Here is a 19630-nt window from a genome sequence, read left to right as displayed (position 1 = left end):
AAGTAAACCGTTATAGGTCAATGTACGGCCTTCAACACGGTGCCTTGGCTCACACCGAACAACATGTCGTTAATAAGTTGCATTCATATCATACTATGCTATTCTAATATAGTTACCCCTGATAAGGGTATAAACACTTGATTATGGATTTTGATTGGTTTATTGCTGATGTTTTTGTCATAAAATACATATTTTGTACCCTTTCTGTCGTGGTATTGACTAAAACGTATACTGTTATACATGTTTTATTTTATTTGTACATTTTTTTGCTTTTTCAATGCAATGCAAGAATAAAATTCAGTTTCTGTTTTTGCTGTAATTCATATGCCAAATTTCTCATTGTCCAGTTTAGATGGTCATCATACCAAACTGGCTGAAATAGATAATAATGCTATAATGTTCTCAGTTTAAAAACAAAAAATTTATTAAAGTAGTGATGGTATTTCATGTACATGATGTAGTTGATCAGATATGTGAAAAAAACATAACATTTTTTAACGTAAATCCGATTAAAAAAGTTGGTTCATCATTGTTATTACACTCTTCGGATAATTTCGAATTAGTCAAAATATGTCATACTAGTATTGGTTAATATTAAAAATAGCTAAATTGGATTAAACAAAACAAAACACGTAATTGTAGTTAACCAAAATTATTTGAAATTTGCAATTATTTTCCTCGGCTTGGATAGTAGAATCGTAGTTTAGATGAACTATCGATTACACAATGGTTATTACACCACTTGATATGTGTTTTTTTTGGGGTTCCTTTCTGAATATTTCAGATACTGTAAATTCAGAAATTATTGCGTGCATTTATTATTGCGATTTTGATATCTTAGACTTAAATGCGATTTTAAATTTTACGATTTTGAGAAAACTCCTGGTAAATTCATATAAAACATTTCAAAATGCGAGTTTAAATGTTTGCGTTTACAACTCTGTCACATTTATCACAATAATAAAAACCTCCCAATAATTTCTGAATATTTCAGATAGTTGACTTTGTAAAAGCCCGCAGATTAGATTATGTCAAGGTTTCTGTAAAGTCCACAATATTACTATTCATTCCATATCTATATTTACCACTATTCTCTATTCTTTATGTTTAAACACCCCCGTTTTCTCTATTTTTCTCTATTTTTTTTTCGAGGTTTATTGTTGTCGAGCCTTCCACTTTTGTCGAAAAAGCGAGACATAGTGGTCCTATATTCCGTCGTCACTGTCCATAACTATTCATTCTGTGGTTAAAGTTTTTGAAATTTAAAAAAAAGTTCTTAAACTATCCTGTATTTCTTCCAAACTTAGACAATGCTTGTTTATGATCACAAGATCGTATCAAGAAGTAAATTTTGTGAAAAAAAAAGTTTTTTCTGTTCTTATTTTACTTATAAATGGACTTAGTTTTTCTGGCAGTTAACACTATATTCACTCTGGGGTTAAACTGTTTAGAAATTTTGATAACTTTCTTGAACAATCCTTGATTTCTACCAAACTGACAGCAGCTTGTTTATGATCAAAAGCTAGTATGCAAAAGGAAATTTTTTAAACATATTACCGGTTTTTCCATATGTTACTTATATATATGGACTTTTCTTCAAGTTGAGATTACATACAGTCTGCAGTTAATGTTCTTAAAACATTAATTAAATTCATAAAGAAGGCGAGACACTCGGTTCCGCGGAACCCTTACAAAAGAGTTGGCCTATGATTATCAATTCTGTACACTTCATTCAGAAACCTACAGTCTCTTTAAAATCCTGAAAAATCTCATCGATCGCAATAAATCATGAAATATTATTTCATTTTCAGGTTATTAGGAGAATTTCAGTCAAGGAAAGCGCACAGAGTACATGTTCGTGATAAAGATTTAATGAAATACTTATGTTGTGTTATAATAGTAGTTTTAGGATATATGTCTGTGTGGACAACTGTAACTTTAGATCATATTAGAGAAGGAAAAACTATTCTAGATACAGGTGTTACTCCTGAAGACAATTTGAAATATTTAGTATGTAAATCAGGATGGTGGGAATATGTTATAGAAAGTGGTAAGTGTCTATTCTACTGTTATTATTTTTCCTTGAGAATTCCATGAAGTCAGTAGTAAGTGTATGGAGAGCAACTGAATATTTTATTTTTAAAATATGTGTCAGTCATTTATGCCACAAAATATCAAATAAGAAGGTATGTTTTTTTTGTCCTGTATTATATGTGTTATGTGGCAAGATGGGTTCAAATGGAAATAAAACGATTATTAATGTTTCTTTGGTCCTTTTCATAAAGGAAATTTTTAATTTAACTTTAAAAAAAGCACTAGGTCTGAAATTTAGAAATATGAAAATAAACAATAAACATTATTAATTAATTTAATAATAAATATTAAAGTATTACTGATGTTATTTTATATTATTTACGCGATCTGTAAACAAATGAAATTGTTAATGAATTTAATTCCATAGTATATACATGTAAGAAGGATACATATATCATTCATTTATATTGTTTAGTTTGTTTTCATGATGCATGTTTTAAAATTGAACATGGTTCCGTTTTAATAGGAACGAAAGTAGTTAAAGGAGATAAGTCATTGAAAGTACAACACAAAAACAAAAGTAGTCAAGAGATTAAAAAGGCAACATGCGGTTTCAACAACAGACAGTAGCAACAATATTAACGATATAATGTTTACTGCAACAGATGCAAATTTCGATATACATTTCTCTTCAGTGATGCTGGAGGCCAAAATATTTTGAAATCTTACCAAATTCCAAAAAAAAAAGGTTTTATGCAAAAAAGGATAAAAAGAATAGCAAAAGCAGGGCAATGGAATTAGAGCTATGTCTAAGTGAAATATTTCGACATCCTGAAATTCTATAATGATACTAGTATATGTTTTAAGTTTTCAACCAGTTATTTGTGGCTAATTGTTTCCTTTTTCCTTTTCAGCTGAATTATTATTTCTATGTTTTGGTATATACCTCTGCTATCGTATAAGATCAGCCCCTTCTGATTATTCAGAAGGAACATATATTTCTGCAGCAATATGCTATGAGGCAGTTATTTCAACAGTATTTTATGTACTTAGGTAAGTTTATTTTAGGAGATAAATATTGCAGCAATTGTTACAATGACAGCACTATGAGGAGGGAATATCCAAAATGTCCAAAACTTAATTTTAGATATTGCCCGATTTATAGGGTCGTAACTGTTTTATTACAATGTATTAGTACTAAACAAATATTAACATTTCGTTTGGTCTCCTCACCGGCAGAGAATAATAGGGTTATTGACCGGGCAACAAAATTTGTTGATGTTATTAACCGACCTTACCTATTTGGAGGAAAATATCCGAATTTGTTCTCATCACGTAATCTTAAATTAGCTAATATATATTTTTTCAATTATACTGTAACTAAGGTATAATAATACACTGCATTTACTAACATTACAGTTTATTATTTATGGTGTAAGGTAGTTGTGTGAGGTTGTGTCAATACTAACTTGTTTCATTATTATTTAACATATTTAGGTAATTATATAGGTAGACTGTTAATGTTGCGAGGCGTTTAATGCAATAGTATTATATGTATGTAGGTAATTTTCATCTTCTGATGCACCTATCTCAATACTGTGTTATGACTAACTCTAAAAACTTTACTGAACAACAAAAGTTCGACAGTTATCTAGAAAACTGTATTTATGAAAACTAAGCTATCATTGAATGACGAATATTCATTATAATTTTGTAAACCATTTTAAAATTCTTAACTAAAAAGTCGATAACGGTATATAAAAAGAATGATAAACGATTTTACCAACAAATAAGAATGTGATATATTTTAGTTGCTCTAAATCTTAGAAATGTCGAATGCGGAATTCCAGATGAAATTGAATATATAGAAATTAAACTTTTTTTTATTGAAATTAAAATTGACCAAAGTAGCATACCTTACATTCGTCTGTTTCAAAACGATTTGTATGCTATCTACTTATTTATACTTAAAGTATAATATGAAACTAAAGGAAATAATGTATATTTTCATAAAAAAAACTAGTGATTTGATTTTGGTAATTGCAAATAAATTGGACCTAAATATGCATACAAATCAATTCCTCCGTACCAATTCCTCCGTTTAAAATCCAACACAAAAACAAATATTTGCCTATTAAAGGCATATATTTGAATCTCTACCCTCGTCAATAGCTATCAAAGGTACCAGGATTATAATTTAATACGCCAGACACGTGTTTCGTCTACATAAGACTCATCAGTGACGCTTAGATCAAAATAAATATAAAGCCAACCAATTACAAAGTTGGAGGACCAAACATTCCAAAAGGTTGTGCTTCAAACGGTTTTGGAATAACATATCCTGGAATACGGTATTACAGTTTAAGTAAGAGTAAGTCGTGTATCCCTTTCACATACTAGTAAATGTGTATTTGAGTCTACCGTGTTTTCATGCAGACTTAAAAGGTAAAACAAAAGCAAGATATACCATAGTGCATCAGATTCGAGTGTTGATATAATTGTATTTAAAATTAAATAACATTTTTCTTCTATAAAACGTTTTGACGCGATAGGCGTTTACCTATTGAAAAAGCATTAGTTAAACAACCATTTTTTTCTAATGTTGTCTTTGTCTATAAGTCTTCAACTTCTACTAATTTTCAATCTGCTTTTTACGAAACATTTTCATATAATTTTGGGGATATGTTCTTGATCTTTCGTTGCCCTGAAAATTAATCAGACAACACTTTCATATGGTTCAAAGGCATATTAATATATGAGTTATAATTACTTATAAGTGAGAAGAAACACTTTTCTATCAAAAGAACATTCAAGCGCAGGATTTGATATTGATGAAATATGAATGAAATCAATGGTTTTCAAGAGTTATCATTACAGCGTAAAATATGAAATAGCTATTTTTTTTCATGCGTGTGAAATATTGATATCTGACAAAGAGGATACTATTCTAACGAAGTACTTTAGTCTTATCCGCCTGATCACAAGCCTGATATCTTTGATTTGTATATAGAGACAATGAATATGATCACTCAAACATAAATAACTATTACGCCAAGATGTGTACATGAATTTAAAGTTTCAATAAGTTGAAACAAACGTTACTTTTCCCCCCTTTCATTTCAATTTCATTATTTTAACATTTGTGCTAAACAAAACATTGTTGTGTTAAGACATTGCAATTGGAAAAAACATATTCATAAAAAGACCGAACTCCAAGGTAAATTCTATAAAACTTGACCAAATCAACCGTAGAAACGAATGAAAAACGAATGTCATATTCCTGACTTGGTGCAGGTATATTTCAAAGAATATATAGCTTAATATTCAACTTGAATGACAGCTGTTTATACATTTATTTCCGTTTTATTGACAAAAATTTGGTCAACAACCCAAAAAGACATATTTGGATAATATGTCAATAACTGGGATTCGGCAGCCAAAACTTTAAACATTGTAAAAATGCTTTCAAGACATAACACAGTTCTATGTGAAAAAAAACGCATAATTCTCTATATAAGACGACATGATAAACCAATGATACGTATTCTGACAAAAGTACCAAACTGGAAAGTAAAATAAAAAAGGGAGATAAAAACTCTAAATCAAACACATCAACCACAAGCACAGCTTGACCTCCAAAACTGTGTCTCAGATTTCCCAAAACACCAATAGAACAAATGTTATACCCAATCGAATTTAGTGGTCTCTTCTGAATTGATGTTGCAAACTTCATTGAATATTTATGAGAGAATGAAATACAATAGGAAAAATCTGAGACACAGTTTTGGAGGTCAAACTGTGTTGTGCACGAATCTATAAAATATTTTGGGATGCTATGAATAACAAAGAAGCTAAATTCATTCAAGTATAGACATCACAATATGGCAACTAATTACATAACAATTAATGATGTAATAATTATGTCATAATGAAATTATCACAATTTGAAAGATTGGTCCTTCTTCTTTCTTTTGGTACCTCATTTATAAAATTTAAAGAAAGATGAGTGGAATTACATCAGTTTAAAGATGTCTGATTAGGGATGAAAAATCTTTGTATTGTGCTACCTTAAACGACCAATTTTTTTTTAATGTTGTCTTTGTCTATAAGTCTTCAACTTCTACTAATTTTCAATCTGCCTTTTTACGAAATATTTTCATATAATTTTGGGGATATGTTCTTGATCTTTCGTCGCCCTGAAAATTAATCAGACAACACTTTCATATAGTTCAAAGGCATATTAATATACGAGTTATAATTACTTATAAGTGAGAAGAAACACTTTTCTATCAAAATAACATGCAAGCAGGATTTGATATTGATGAAATATGAATGAAATCAATGGTTTTCAAGAGTTATCATTACAGCGTAAAATATGAAATAGCTATTTTTTTCATGCGTGTGAAATATTAATATCTGACAAAGAGGATACTATTCTGACGAAGTACTTATCCGCCTGATCACAAGCCTGATATCTTTTATTTATATATAGAGACAATGAATATGATCACTCAAACGTAAATAACCATTACGCCAAGATGTGTACATGAATTTAAAGTTTCAATAAGTTGAAACAAACGTTACTTCCCCCCCCCCCCCTTTCATTTCAATTTCATTATTTTAACATTTGTGCTATACAAAACATTGTTGTGTTAAGACATTGCAATTGGAAAAACATATTCATAAAAAGACCGAAGTCAAGGTAAATTCTATGAAACCTGACCAAATCAACCGTAGAAACGAATGAAAAACGAATGTCATATTCCTGACTTGGTGCAGGTATATTTCAAAGAATATATAGCTTAATATTCAACTTGAATGACAGCTGTTTATACATTTATTTCCGTTTTATTGACAAAAATTTGGTCAACAACCCAAAAAGACATATTTGGTTAATATGACAATAACTGGGATTCGGCAGCCAAAACTTAAAACATTGTAAAATTGCTTTCGAGACATAACACAGATCTATATGAAAAAGTACGCATAATTCTCTATATAAGACGACATGATAAACCAATGATACATATTCTGACAAAAGTACCAAACTGGAAAGTAAAATAAAAAAGGGAGATAAAAACTCTAAATCAAACACATCAACCACAAGCACGAGTGGAAAACAACTATCATATTCCTGGCTTGTTTTGTTTTTAGAAACCTTTGATCAAGTGCGATGGCTCTTGTCATGTCTGACCATACGATCAGGTATAATTTATTGAAATTAAGTATTTGTTTTCAATAAAATTTCTTTCTTTAAAAACATATCACTGTGTATAATTATCTCTCAAATTGATTGTTTAATGTTCTCTGTATGTATTTTTTTTTTGTATTTTCAGGCATGTTTATTGGTTGAATCTTCATCCAGATTATTTGTTTCTTATGTATTTTGTTCGTTGTCAGATGACTGTTACAATTACCCTTCTTCTCGTTTATGGACCAAAAGTAAGTTTTAAAAGACAAGAAGATACAAATAGTAAAAAAGAAGAAAGGACACACTTGGGACAATAAAAATAGGAGAAAGGGAAAAGACTAAAACTACAGATGCAGCTAAATTTGAGCACGAAAGGAACCCAATTTAAAACTTTAAATGAGATTTAAGGGTCGGCAAAAAATTGATCTAACTAAGCGAATTTTATCTGCTGCTACACAGTATCAGCAAATCCGTAATTTTGACAATGTCTTTTCTAAATTCTGTCAAAAGTGAAGATCTTTTGATCAGGAATTTTTCAAGATTGGGATAAGGGTGCATTTATATCGCATAGACACACACAAGTAAACATTCACTTACATGGCTTTGAGTCGATGTTTTCCTGATACAATTTTAAATTATTGTTTGTTCATTCTAAACTAATTTCATAATAGATAACTCCTGAATTTGATTTGAATGATAATCAGTTAAAAAACAACAAAACCAGTACATAAATTCAGTTTTTTGATAATTATTCACCCATTGAATTGCTTGCTATTATTTTTCATACGATATATTCTTTGTTTGCAGCTTTTATATGCACATCGCCCACCTGAGGACCACCATATAAGAAATCGGGCTCCTTCTGAGGCTACAGACAATATGGCGCCGGAAACGCTGAAATTAAATGTTGGCATTTCCTCAAATGGAGATGTCGATGTAGGGGAGATAAGTCTAGCTGATATGGACCCAGAAGATATCAGAGTAAGTCCAATATAATGATTACACAAACCATGCTTAAATACAGAAAACGGTAAAAGTTATTTGACATAATACGAACAATGAAGGTTTTCAAGTACACAGATAAACAAACGAAAATATAGAAAAATTATAATTTATCTCTTTAGCAATTTGTATATCACGGTTAGTTAAGATTTCGACAGAGTTTGAAGAACAATAAAAAAAAAACCGAAAATTTGAAAAAATAACAAAAAATCATTTTAGCCATCATTTGTGTTAGTATTGTATTTTCCTTAGAATTCGACTTCATTATGCATTAAAATCTTTTTCTTTCTCGGGTTTTCCTGAAGTAAAAAATGGCATCGAAAAAAGACTATATTAATCTGTTTTGATTTTATACCTGTATCTACTGCATTACCCACACAAATGAATATGATTCCATTATTGTCTCATTCCGATTGAACAATTCATTGTTAAAACTCATGTGATGGCTAAAAACTACATATAAACTTACAATTTTAATAATAAAAAAATATAGATAGTGTTACACAACATTTTTAGAATCTGTATATTATGTAAAACATTCACGTCCATACAAAAACTAGCTTAAATGGATTTCAAAATGAAAGAAGACTGTTTTTGTTTATAAATGAATAATATCAAATTGTAAACTTGAAAAAAATATGTACACTTAACAATGTGCTTCAATACTTCGAAGGAGAGCTTTGAAACATGTCTAAATTGATTTGATATAAAAACATTAATGATCAAGTATAATGTGTTGCTCATAACACCGACTATGCTTTTGGTTGGGTTTTCGGAAATTAAATTGTAAAAGGCAAGAATTCTAGAACTTGGAGCCTCTGGTTTGTAATTCTTACATAATTATACAAGTAACGCTATAATTTATGTGTTTTATTTTTTGCACTAATGTATCCTTTGTGTTTGGTTAGTAATTGGTTGTGTTGTATAAACTTTGCCAAATTGGCACGACTTCCTTTTTTAATTGTTGTTTTATTGCTTCATTGTTTTTGTCTTACTTGGAACATAACATAAAGAAAGGAATGTTTCTATTATTTCATGTTTATCTGCCTTGTATTCTAGAAGCTTCAACATGTGCTAGATAAATCCATTTTATTATATGAAATGTTAAAAAAAAAAATTTTTTATTTTTTTTATTCATAATAGATATAGGAAGATGTGGTGTGAGTGCCAATGAGACAACTCTCCATACAAATAACAATTTAAAAAGTAAACCATTATAGGTTAAAGTACGGCCTTCAACACGGAGCCTTAGCTCACACCGAACAACAAGCTATAAAGGGCCCCAAAATTACTAGTGTAAAACCATTCAAACGGGAAAACCAACGGTCTAATCTATATAAACAAAACGAGAAACGAGAAACACGTATATATTACATAAACAAACGACAACTACTGTACATCAGATAAGTCTATTTTTAGTAACATTAAGATTTACACAGTTACGTAAATTTTTGTGCTAGTTAAATTCATTTTACATGAAATGTTATAAATTTGTTTTTTATTCATGAATGGATTTATAGTAATATTTACATTGTTACTTAAATTATTGATTTTATTCGGGAAAAAAAATCAAATATTTCAGTAAATCGATAGAACAAAATCATGATATCATAGTTTACCAATGTATAAATATTATAAATCAATGTAAAAAATAAAAGTGTAACAATCAAAAACTGAGGTGATCACACGAACTCAGAAAATAGGACCGGATGCCTTGACAGGGTGAGCGTCGTTTACTATTCATGCATCAATCTGCATGCAAAACCCCACTCATTAAGTATGTCATAGTTGGGAATAGACCCGTATCGGTTAAATAACACATAAGACGGATTTTTCTTCTATTTAAATATTTAAGCATAAACACATGTCGCTAGTAGAGGCGGATTAAGGTGGGACTGTTTGGTTGAATTTAAAGGGAATCACTGTTCAAGCAAGACTGGAGATGGTTCCTTCTTACGTAGTCAGTGGCCCCCCCTTTCATGAAAATATCTGGATCCGCCACTGCTAGTGAGTTGAGGTAAAGACACACCGTATTGGTAAAACAAATTCTTACCCCGAGAGGAGGGGACTGGGTCGTAAATATGTGAAGTTATTAACAATATTTTGGTATTCTTATTGAGTGACTACATTCTGTTATTACATAATTACAGAAAGGTCAACCGTACATTTTACCTACCAAAATATAACACGTCCTTTATTCTTGTCTTAGTTACATACGAATTGCATTAGAATTACCAACACTATGTTAAGCATATATTAATACGAAACACTATGTAAATAAAAACTAACGACTCCATATGTTAATGGAACGAAAAAAGGTGCACCAAACAGGGCAAAGGTCGTGTTACTCATAGCAAGAACAAAATAGCTGATAATACAGACGTCTATTTCAGGGGTAGCTAACATTAGCTGTATTTGGCAAAAGTTAGGAATATTTTGTCCCCAATACTCTTTAACTTTGTATTTCAAATTATTTTTATTTTGTTTTATTCGAGCGACACTGCTGAGTCTTATGTAGAAGAAACGCGCGTCTGGCGTAAATACAAAGTTTCAATCCTGGTATTTTTGATGAGTTTAATTATATTTTAAAAGTAGACAGTATGCTTTTACTAATTTTTTTGATAAGAGACTTTCCGCTTAAAATTTTCCTTGGAGTTCGCTATTTTTGTTACTTTTCTTTATAATGGTCCTTTGAGAGGATAATTATTTTTTTTATTTATTGCATCACTCATTTGGATTATATTTCTTTTTTTCAGGCTGAGCTTAAACGTTTGTATACCCAACTTCAAATATATAAAACAAGAACAATGAGAAAAGACAATCCACATATTTCTAAACGAAGAGGAGGCAGAAAACAAACACATAGGAGATTTTCATTACAGGCATTCCATCATAAACATAGACATCACCATAGTGACCATGATCACGAACACGAAATGTCGAAAACACCCGAAGAATCAACGAACAGTGCCGAGGCTGTTGCACTAACATTTGAAAGTGCATGCGCGAATCGTTGTGACGGTGAAACTCATGAAAAGGAGACAAAACCAAGGGAACAGTGTACAGTCACTTTCAAAATGGGCCTCAAATAAAGATTTTTTAATTACATCTATATTTCTACAGAAGTTAAAAGTGCGCATTTAACACGTGACCTGTAATTGAATCACGGCCAATGAGATAGCCTTATAAGCTACAGACGATGGGGTATGTGTTCGTGCGGTTAGACCACAGAAACAGTAAAATGCTAGTCAGAAAACAATGAAAATACCTCACGTGATAGTAATGGAGCTGTTTCAGATGTAAGGACCAGAATGCAAACACTGTCTCAACAATATTATTAAATATTTCTGATTGGCTAATAACGTCCTAAACTATGGAAATTCAACCAATGGCGTGATTTTGTTTCCATTTGGGGTACTAACAATGAAACTACCCGTAGTCATTTAGATTCTAAAACGGCGAATTGTGTTTGACTGTTCATATTGTACTTCAATTTTCTGTGTAACTGTTATACATTAGGTTTTTGTCCTTAAAATATGACAATTGATGAGCGATTGCTATGGCAACAAATTTTATCTTCAAAAGTGTCATATCTATAAAGGCAAATATGTTTCTTCTGGGCTTACATGATACTTAAACTTTCCAGGTACAGAAAAAAATCTGATGTGGATGAAATAACAAATTCTATGTCAATGATTTTTTCTTACCACTGATTCGAAATAATGATAGTAATCTGAATTTATAAATGTTTCTTACTCTGAAATCTACATTGAAACAAGAATTTTAAAAACAGGATAAAATTATGTAAGTACCCGATAACTCTTTTAAAAAATAAAGATTAAAATTATCGAAGCAAAACATAAACGCCCCACGTCGATAAACATGAAGCAAAAAGCAAATGTTAATAACTTACCAACCACCTTTTCTAAAGACCATATTTACTTAGAGTTTAATTCACGACATAAAGTCATTGAGTCTTCAAATATAAAATATTTTTTTAAATGGTGAAATAATTTTTTTTTTAGTTCAAGATATTAAACATAACTTCAGAGAAACGAAAGGTTGAAAAAAGAGATCTACTTAAGTTCGGCTTAGTTACAATTGGAACTATCAATTATTGTGCCAAAACATAACCATATTCCATTTCACGATTTAATTATAGTGCCATTTTATCATTAACTACTAATTGCTGTATACAACGTGGTAAACCTAAGTTATGGGAGGTAACTCTTAAAAACAATCACTTGTACGTTTTCGTCAACAAGTTGTGGTAGATATGTTCAAGCTTCAGAATACCACAGATTATGTGTTATGGGTTATCTCCCTTATCCTAGGGAAACCCCCTTTACTAGAAAACGATTACTGCTAATAATCGTTTATTTTTGTAAAAGATTGCATTAAATTTACTTTTATTAAATCTTATAATATAGATAACAGAAGGTATTTCAAAGATGTGTGTATTTATTTTGCTTGTATGAATGTGTGTGTGTGTGACTGTCATATTTGGTATAATTACATTGATTGAAAAGATAAAATTGACATTCTTCTATTAAAACGAATCATATGTTATTTAATGAAGAAAGAACATGTGTTTCAGCAAACAACAAATAAAAATTCCTTTCACTATCTTAATTACAAATTAGAATGTTTTTATTTCGTTAATACATATTTATTAAAATAGTTTCTAATTTCATTCATATTAGAAGTTGGATAGAGTTTTTTCCCATTAAGTAGATTTGCAGTTTAATTAATAACTTTATCTAAGGCGTTCTATGATAAAAACATTAACTCATTTTAATGAAAAAAACTTACGCTACAACAACTTGTCTTAATAATTATCTTTTTATGTAATGTCATGAAAGTTGAACAAATTCAAATAGCTGTGAAAAATCACAAAAAATCTTTTCAAGAAAAAGGAGAAAAGGAAGGAAGACTGACTTCAAGTGACAAGCGTTCTTGTAAAACGTAAACGAAAATACAGAGCGGCCGCTTAGCTAAGTATGAACATAGTTTACTAGCCACCAATCTATATTATTTATCTTTACTATAAATGGACCATGGAGGGTTTCTACTGTATATCGTTATGTATATATATATATTACCAAATCTCCTTCCTTTTCAGCTATGTAAGTAAAACAAATATTTTGTAATAAAATTATAAATTGTTATATTATATCATTGTTTGACTTATTGGTATGCGTTTGGATATTTTTTTGGAATTCGGGTCCTCAATGCTCTTCAACTTTTTACCTGTTTGGCTTCATAACTATTTTGATCTGAACATCACTGATGAGTCTTATATAGACGTAAGGCGCGTCTGGCGTTCTAAATTATAATCCTGGTACCTTAGATAACTATTATCCAGTTTTGTTCATACAATGGGTTAGAGGATTAGATGAAAGATGAATATTAATTACATTAACTGTGATATTAAACTAAGTTTTATCAACCCTTTTATATAAAGAAAATGTCGGTACCAGGTCAGATATATGACTGAGATTTTCCATTTGTTTGATGTGGTTGCGCTTTTCATTTTGCCTTTTCATTAGGAACTATTCGTTTTGAAATTTCTCTGGGAGTTCGATATTTATGTTATTTTACTTCGATATTTATGTATATTTAACGCATCAATGTAAATATAACGGAATTTGACGAGACTGTCATTAAAGTTAGAGGGTTAGCGCTATTAGCAAGTTTAATCCACCATTTTCTACATTTAAAAATGCCTGTACCAAGTCAGGAATATGACAGTTCTTGTCCATTCGTTTTTGATGCGTTTTGTTATTTGATTTTGTCATGTGATTATGGACTTTCCGAATTGATTTTCATCTACGTTCAGTAATTTTGTGATTTTACTTTTTACTTGTTAGACTTGCAATGGATGAAAATTTCGTTGTTAATTTGACCTTTGATGAGAAAGATCTTCGGTATGTACGCGGAAAACAACTGTTGAAATTGAAATGGAATTCATGTGTGCATTTTAGCTAACAAATTATTGAAACAATGACAGCATTTATCAGATATAGAAAGTTGCGATATGAGTGCCGATGAGACAACTTTCTATTCTAGCCACAATTTCAAAAAAGTAATGCATTATAAATCATAGTACGGCCTCCAACACGGAGTATTGGCGCACACCGAACAGCAAGCTATATAGTGCTCCAAAAAGACGTAGTGTAAAACAATTTCAACAGGAAAACTAACGGTCTTAATCTATATAAGAACCAAATCAACAAACAACATTTACTGAACATAAGGTTCCTGACTTAAGACAGGTGCAAACAAATGCAGCGGGTTTAAACATAAAAATAGGCGCTTATTTCACTCGCACCTGTAACAGTAGTATAACCATACAGCAAAGACAGACATACTATAAAATAGCAATTGAACTATTAACAAAAACAAGTGAACATAGACTGAACGATTACATTGCATTTATGTTGTTTACATTTGTTGACTTGAAACATGCAGCTGCATCTAAGGAAATTGAGCCAGTTTCACTCCACTAAATTTTGAATCAAGAAATTCAATTGTTTCTTAAAGATTAAAAGATGAAAAGGTCAAAAGGATGACCATTCTTTTTCATACATGAAATACATCTAAACTGGAAATAAAGTATGTAAAGAGATATTTTTAATTTACACATTATAAATTGGCTTTATTTAGATAAAATCTTGAAATGTATTGGAAATTTGAACCGGGAGAAAATGGATTGAGTACTGAAGTTTTAAGTGATGGAGCAATAGAAGAGGGCGAAATGATACTAGATGGACATTCAAACTCATAAATCGAATAAAAACTGACAACGCCATGGCTAAAATAAAAAAAAAGACATACAAATAAACTATAGAACTCACTAGGAACATATCCTCTTTTTTCTTTGAAACGGATATTCAATAACGGTGAGTCAACTTATGATACAAGACCGGGAATATCGTATCCGTTATAAGTTAAATACTTTGTATTCGATCGCTGCTGAAAATTGCTACATAGAAATGGAAAGTTTATAATGAGGAATCTGAAATCATCTTTTTTTAATTGTTGTAAAGTTTTGTTTTCAACCGAACATGATTATCAATTTCTATACGTATTGAAGATATGAGGCAGATTTAACTGTATCTATTGTACCTTTTATCTCAAGTTCGATGGAAAAGATGTATTTAACATAGTCACCAAATTTGGAATTATTTTGTGACAAAACAATATTCTGTGCTTAACTGTATGTGTTTTGATTTTGAAAAAAACCCAAACGGCAATATTCCAAAAAACATTATCTGAACAAACTTTATATCACAGGCTAATGTTTACACAAACTTCATTAGCGAGTAGTGAAAATTGTCTAACTACTGCATATCTAGTCTTCCAACACTAAGGTTGTTAGCTCAAATCCCACATGGCGCAGCTGCGCTCGACTCCAATCCTAATTTACAAGAATATGTTCCTTTACAGTAGGTTGTTCATTCTTTCTGAGCACTCCGTCGTCCTCCACCAATAAAACTGACCGCCAAGACATAACAGAATGCCGAAATTGGCGTAAAACACCAATCAATCAGCACAAAGAAAGGATTCAGAAAAGGACAGACTATGTATATTCAGGATACATTTTATTCTAATGACTGTATGTTACTCACCCTCTATGGTCCGATTTGGGTCAATAGTATACAGTATAAAATCGCACGCGAGACTTTTATATAGCTGCGTTTGCGTAGAAAAAAAAAATGACAGACAACATCTATAGATGACGTGACAATTAAATGATGACGTGACGACATACACCCCACTATGAAATTTATTAACCACCTACGGTTCCTTAGGAGTCACAACGTGACAGCATTAAACCAATGATGGCAATCACGTCACAATTTACCCGCCGTGCGATGATTTAAGTTATATGGCTAGCTAAATTTCAGAGCGGATGAGGCCGCAGTCCGAATATTCTATGGACTTTATTCACCCTGTATTGTCCGTATGGGGATCAATAACGATCGAGTCATATAACTTAAATTATCACACCGCGGGTAAATAATGAAGTAGTGCTTTGGTTTAACGCCGCACGATTACAAACTTTTATGGTAATGTTCTTACAATGCACAAAAAATGTCGGCATTCATCTCAAAAGCCTTTTAACAGACTTATTAAGAAAGACTACATTTACGATACTGTTGTCAAGTCATTAAAGGTAGCATATTTTGGCTTTAAAATTCACAGTCTTTGCATCCGATATAAACACAGTTGTTCTAAAACCAGTTGCCGGCACGATACAGGTTATGTTCTTCTACGATGGTATGATAATTAACCCCAGGCCTAACGTGAAGGATTGTGCGTAAAACTCATATGATGAGGCATAATCTTTTTATTAGTTTAATTGAGGGTTGGAGCATTTTAGGGATTAACTAATGTCCATCTCCGGGTGCTGGAATTTTCTCACTACATTAAAGACCAATCGATGGCCTTCTGCTATTATCTGCTCTTTGGTTGGGTTGTTGTCTCTTGGACATATACCACATTTCTATTTGCATACTAAATTTTATTCATGTAAAGATAAGAAGATGTGGTATGATAACGAATGAAACAACTCTCCAAAAGATATCAAATGACACAGAAAATAATGACCATATGTGAACGAACGGCCTTCAACAATGAGCAAAGTCCATACATTGCCATGCAGGAATCAGTAATCCATTTTTTCTTGCTTGTAAAAAATAATATTTTTCATTTTATTGTTTAAGTTCAAATCTTGTTGTCGATTTTCTAATTTAAATAAGTTCATAATTATATTGTTATTTAAGTGTTAAGTATAGCATGTTACATTTCAGGGCGGATCTAGGATTTCTCATAGGATGTGTAACTGCTGAAAATGAAATGGGACGTACTCGCCAAAATGCCCCCTCAATTCGACACTGCACTTAAGTTTAATTTCCCCTATTTCGAAGACTGCATAATAATGTCATGTGATATGTTCAGATCATTGTCCTTTTTGTCTTTTGTAAATTTTTGTCTCTTTGGTGATTAGACATCACTTCTATTCATACCCAGCACAAAACGCAAATATAAAAATATGACGTCTATATTGCTATCCTATGCACTTCATCGAATCTACATTTTTGTATGTAAAAAAATCCCAAATTGACCGATTTTAAATATGGGTTCAAAAATCTCCATAAGGACACATAATAAGACCAATGTTCACATTGAGACTGTTGCAAACGAGTCGAGATTTGTGGCGAAATTGAAACATTTGTTTCTGAATCAAAATTCAAGTATGCTGTCATGAACGAAATCAGATTATGACATGAATAATAGCGAAGACAAAGTTAACAATACTTTTAGGATAACATCGACTTTTAATAAGAAAGATTGAGCTACTATACCATAATATTTAACCATACGTATATGATATTAAATTGCGTATATTCTAAAACATGTACTGGGAATAGAACATACGAAATTGTGTTTCCAACATGTATTGTGATTTTACTTTAAAACACGAACTTCCATACTTCTATACATGAAGATAATCTATTTTTTGTAAGAAAGACAATAAACCAAATCTTGCGATTTGTATTCGATACAATATCAAATATACATGTATAGATTTAAACAGTAAATCCTTTAATTTCTTTAATTAAAATGTATGTTGCCAAACTTTTATACTCAGTAAGGTCAAACAATTATGCGTAAATGAGATATTCAATTCATTATGTCCGTAATGTATTCACAAACCAAACGGAGCGTGAAGATATCAGTAACTTTGATAATTTTAACAGACAAGGAGTTTAAAATTTATTTGTAATCGATTGGTATAAATTCGGCGAAGTATAGGAGGAAGTTCAGTGACCTATATTTTGTTCGTGACACAGATTTTGGACGAGAAATAGCAGAATCAGCACAACTTATAATTAACTCGTAACCATTAAAGGCGACACAAGAATTAATAACTATTATAGGGGGGGGGGGGAGAGAGAGAGAGAGAGAGAGAGAGAGAGAGAGAGAGAGAGAGAGAGAGAGAGAGAGAGAGAGAGAGAGAGAGAGAGAGAGAGAGAGAGAGAGAGAGAGAGAGAGAGAGAGAGAGTTTTCTCTTACACTGATATTTTTAATTAATTTTCCGGTTATTTTCATTTATAATTTAAAACACATTACAATTTTATTCAGTCTAGGTTTAATACGGGAATGCATTACACTGCTGTTTTTTTATATTACTTTTCCAGTAATTTACATTTATAATTTAAAACACATTAACATTTTATTCAGTCTAGATTTAATATGGGACTGTATTGGTTTAACTAACTGTAAGATAGATACAGTGTAAATAATTTATTTATAAATTCATTGCTAAATTCAATATAAAAGGTTGATTGCCACATAAACTTCAGACAATACATTTGCAAATCATCTTTTCCATTTACCATAAACAAAACGACTGAAACCTATACTGATTACCTTTTTAACATTAAATTACAAATCATTTAATGAGCGCGTTACATAAAAATGATAAAACAAAGTATCATGCATATCGCCGTTACCACCAACATTTATATATTATATACAGTGTATATAAAGTGCGAATCCAGGTAGTTCATTTTTACTGTTATATGCGGGTTATGTCTATTGTAGAATAAAGGATCATGGGAAAACTGTATTTGTTTACGTTTTGAAAATATCAAGTTAAAGGATTTTAAGTAAAGTTTTAACATATTTTCATTGTGATATGTCTTTATAATAATGAAAATATACAAACATAGCATTAAAGTTCAAATAAGTGTTATAAAAGCATCATAATATAGCATATCGATTATTGAAAGCGATCCATTTTAACTATAGATGCGATGAATTATCACTGTTAGTGCAGTCATTAGTAATGTAGAATTTTCAAAGATGCGAGGAATTTTTATTGTAGAATTATGTGATAAATGCACTTGGAACAAATGAAAAAAAACTTAGTGATGACTTTAGGATTTATGATACATGTATTTTCAAATTGAAATACAAACTCCTCATTCATTCCTCGTCAAATATATAGCAAATATATATAGTCAGTGGGCCCCCTACTTATGAAAAATTCTAGATCCGCGAATGGATACTACCGCAGAGGTAAAACCATGCACATTTGGGTTATTGTACACGAAATGCATGCTTCAATTCATTTTTGTTGATTTTAGACCCTTTGGAACTCTATGTGGGCTATTTCAGCAACTAGGCAAACAATCCCAAACTAGATACACGGTTAGATTCAGCATGTCAACGAATTCCAAATATCTATATTAAAGGACTTTTGTCTATAAATTTGGACCCCACAAAATTGAAAAAGGGACCAAAATAAAAAAAAATATGCATGCATCGGATACATTTGTTATTGAAGGCATGACTGTAACAATAGGATGAATATACAAAAATATCTTATTC

The 19630-nt window shown here is 30.9% G+C and overlaps 1 protein-coding gene across 1 annotated transcript in view; it reads left to right on the top strand.

Moving 5' to 3' along the window:
- The window catches only part of LOC139503486 (metabotropic glycine receptor-like), a 36859-nt gene extending 25464 nt beyond the window's left edge, over window positions 1–11395 (top strand). Inside the window, exons 6-10 of the mRNA XM_071293275.1 lie at window positions 1812–2050; window positions 2949–3087; window positions 7371–7476; window positions 8033–8206; window positions 10984–11395. Of these exons, the coding sequence (XP_071149376.1) occupies window positions 1812–2050; window positions 2949–3087; window positions 7371–7476; window positions 8033–8206; window positions 10984–11319 (994 nt within the window). The 3' untranslated portion in view covers window positions 11320–11395. The remainder of the gene's footprint in view (window positions 1–1811; window positions 2051–2948; window positions 3088–7370; window positions 7477–8032; window positions 8207–10983) is intronic.
- Window positions 11396–19630: the final 8235 nt, after the last annotated feature.

This window comes from Mytilus edulis, chromosome 14 (assembly GCF_963676685.1).
Source record: "Mytilus edulis chromosome 14, xbMytEdul2.2, whole genome shotgun sequence".
Taxonomy (NCBI): domain Eukaryota; kingdom Metazoa; phylum Mollusca; class Bivalvia; order Mytilida; family Mytilidae; genus Mytilus; species Mytilus edulis.
This window is presented reverse-complemented; position numbering and strand designations above follow the sequence as displayed.